Source organism: Vicia villosa, linkage group LG6 (genome assembly GCF_029867415.1).
Source record: "Vicia villosa cultivar HV-30 ecotype Madison, WI linkage group LG6, Vvil1.0, whole genome shotgun sequence".
In the NCBI taxonomy this organism is placed as follows: Eukaryota; Viridiplantae; Streptophyta; class Magnoliopsida; order Fabales; family Fabaceae; genus Vicia; species Vicia villosa.
In genome coordinates this window covers 34,775,893-34,779,256 of record NC_081185.1, presented here as the reverse complement: position 1 = coordinate 34,779,256, position 3,364 = coordinate 34,775,893, and the positions used below count along the sequence as shown (strand labels likewise).

The 3,364-nt window shown below is 38.3% G+C and overlaps 1 protein-coding gene across 1 annotated transcript; it reads right to left on the bottom strand.

The window, feature by feature from the left end:
• Nucleotides 1-329: 329 nt before the first annotated feature.
• Nucleotides 330-1,118, bottom strand: LOC131613513 (uncharacterized). The gene has a single exon (XM_058885176.1). The coding sequence runs from the start codon at nt 1,116-1,118 to the stop codon at nt 330-332; it is 789 nt and encodes a 262-aa protein (XP_058741159.1).
• Nucleotides 1,119-3,364: the final 2,246 nt, after the last annotated feature.

Sequence of the window (3,364 nt, the reverse complement as noted above, 5' to 3'; positions counted from 1 at the left end):
TTTATATTAAAAAGATAATATTTTTATATTATGAAATAAGTTATTTTACAATAGTATATGCAATAAAAATGGATTTTTATAGTAAGTTATTTTATAGTAGTTATTTTATATATGCAATGAAAATGAATTTTCTTTTTTTTTAATCAATAAAAACTTTGATTAATTCAAAACAAGCTATACATGGGGATCGCTAGGATCCAGCCCGACAAAATCAAAAAGCCCAAAATAACCCAATGAGATTAGCTATTGCATCATCAGCTTCGCTACATACTCTCTCATCTTAACATTTTGCCACCCCCTGTAAACTATCATTTCTATAACCTTTCCCTCTATGTTCCTATCTTTTGTATTAGTATTAAAACTCTTCTCATTTCTATACCTCCACACCTCATATATATACATTCTGTGATTTCTAACTTTAGCATAGTAGCTCTCTTGCTCTTCCCTTTACAATTCACTATCAGCCAATGCAATTCCCTATCCCAATTCAGTGGCTCATGCTTCACATTGATCCAATTCAGAACTTTTCTCCAAACATCCTTCACCACATGACATTCAAAAAACAAATGTTGCTGAGTTTTCTCAGCATCACAGAAATTGCAAGTGCTATGATCTAATAAACCCCACTTCATCAACCTACTCTTTGTTGACAGTCTTGAATGGCAAGCAATCCAAAGTTGGAATATCGCCCTTGGCCTAACTATGTTTCCAAACATCAAATCTTTCCATGGCATCTGATTGTTACTAAAGTGCAGAGCTGTGTAGGCTTCCTTCATTCTAAATCTATCACTACTCCATATAACCATATTACTAGCTTTGTCTCTCTCCATCAAAATAACTTTCATTATCCAGGAAAAGCTATCCTTCACACTCATTTCCATTAACAACTGGTCTTTTATATAATAAGCATGAACACATTTAACCCATATTGAGTCTCTCTTCTTGCTCAGGTTCCATAACAACTTAATTAGCACAGCAGTGTTCCAAATTTGTAAGTCAACCAAGTGCAGCCCACCATTTTTCTTTGGACAGCAAACAGTCTTCCAAGCTATTGGGCTCTTTCTGATGTTCTCCTTCTGGCCTGTCCATAAAAAGCTCCTACAAATAGCATCAATCATGTGTATTACAGCTTTAGGAAATGGGAGTGCCTGTAGCCAATAGTTCATAACAAAGAAGATAGTGCTACTCAAAAGTTAAAGCCTGCCCGCATAGCTTAACAGTTGAGAGCTCCAGCGATTAATCCTGCTCATAATACTATCAAACAGACTATCATACTCCTTAATAGCTAACCTCCAGCCAGACATAGGTATCCCAAGGTATATAAAGGGAAACTTCCCATCTTCAAACCTGGTGCTATTCAATATCTCCTCTTTAGTGTTCACATCCACCCCACCAAAGAAAATCTTGCATTTGGCTGGGTTGACTTTAAGACCAGTTGCCCTAGAGAACTTATCAAAAGCCCGCATCATCAAGTTAACTGAGCCTTTATCTCCTCTTGTGAATAGAAGAAGGTCATCTGCAAAACACAAATTAGTTAGACTTATTCTTTTGCACTTAGCATGGTATCTAAAAGCATGATTCTCAGCCATTTTCATCATCCCTCTGTTCAAATACTCCATAACTATAACAAAGAGAAAGGGAGATATTGGGTCTCCTTGTTTAAGCCCTCTCTGTGCCATCATAATTTCACTCTGCTCCCCATTGATGTTAAATCTGTATGAAACTATAGTGACAGCCTTCATAATCCAGCTAACAAATTGCCTTGGGAAACCTACTTCTTTCAGAATACACTCCATAGCATGCCAGTCAACTGTATCATAAGCTTTCTGGATGTCTACTTGCATCATCACTCTAGGAGTACCTCCCTTCCTCTTATAGCCTTTTAACAGTTCATAGGTTAGAAGTATGTGGTTATGGATTATTTGCCCAGGTATAAATGCAGCTTGGTTCTGAGCCACAATACTATGTAACACCTTAGCCATCCTGCTAGCCAGAATCTTTGAAACAATCTTGTACAGTGTACTGCAGCAAGATATGGGTCTGTATTCTCTAATCCTCTTAGCATCCTTACTCTTGGGAATTAGAGAAACAAGAGTGCAATTCACAGCCCTGTACAACCTACCATTAAGATAGAAATCTTTCACTACCCTGATCATATCATACTTGATAACATTCCATGAAGCCTTGAAGAAGCATATACAATATCCATCAGGCCCAGGGGCCTTGAGGTCTCCAATACTTCTCATAGCTGCTTCAATCTCCTCCTCACTAACTGGAACAATCAATGCATCTCTTTGGTTGTTGCTCAGTTGAGGGCCATTTCTCAGCACAGTAATGTCAATACCATCAAGATTACTCTCAGTAGTTCCCATCAGACTCTTATAGAATTTCAGGATTTGACCTACAATTTCCTCCTTGGTTTCAAGAACCTCACCATTCTCAGTATGTAGGCTCTGCAGATTTTTTATTTTGTTCCTGGCTTTAAGGGATGCATGAAAGTACTTGTTGTTCCCATCACCCAGCCTAATCCATTCAACTTTAGATCTTTGCTGAAGATCCTTTTCCTCCAGTTCTTGCCATTTCAGAATTTCCTCTGTGCATCTCATCACTTTCTCAATCTTCCTAGGATTCATTCTATCAGTGATAAGCTCCTCTTAGGCATTCTGCAGTAATTGTCCGGTCAGAACAATATTTCTATGTACATCTCTTAGGGGCTTGCCAAGGGCTCTTATGTGAGGTTGGAGTCTTTGCAATTTCTTCCAAACCACATACATAGGGCTTCCAGTCATAGGTTCATTCCAACTCCTAGCCACAGTGTTCCTATATCCCTCCAAATCCACCAAATAGTTCCTGAATTTGAAATGCTTCCTATGTATCCTACTAATCTGATTCTCCTTCAAGCATAGCATGGTTAGACACACTAGGTGACATAGTGTGAAGAGTAAAGTCTATATGCTGTTGATGCCAATCTATATTCCCTAAGATTCTATCAATCCTTGAGTATATAGCATTGTCTCTCTGCTTGTTAGTCCAAGTGAAATGATCACCAGTGCTGTCCATCTCATATAGGCCAGTGTTCCCCATCATGCTGCAAAGATCTTTATACTCATGTTCATGTACCTGTCTCCCACCAATCCTGTCAGTGCTTCTTAACACATTATTGAAATCTCCAATAATGCACCAAGGCCCCTGCTGATTCCCATGGATTTCCTCAATATCCTTCCACAACTTTTGTCTATGTTCTAGCTGATTCATAGCATATATAGCTATCAGCCAATACCTCCACCTTCCCATATTGTCATGAATACTACAATGTATCATTTGTTGAGTAATCTTCACCACTTTGAGGTCAATGTTATTATCA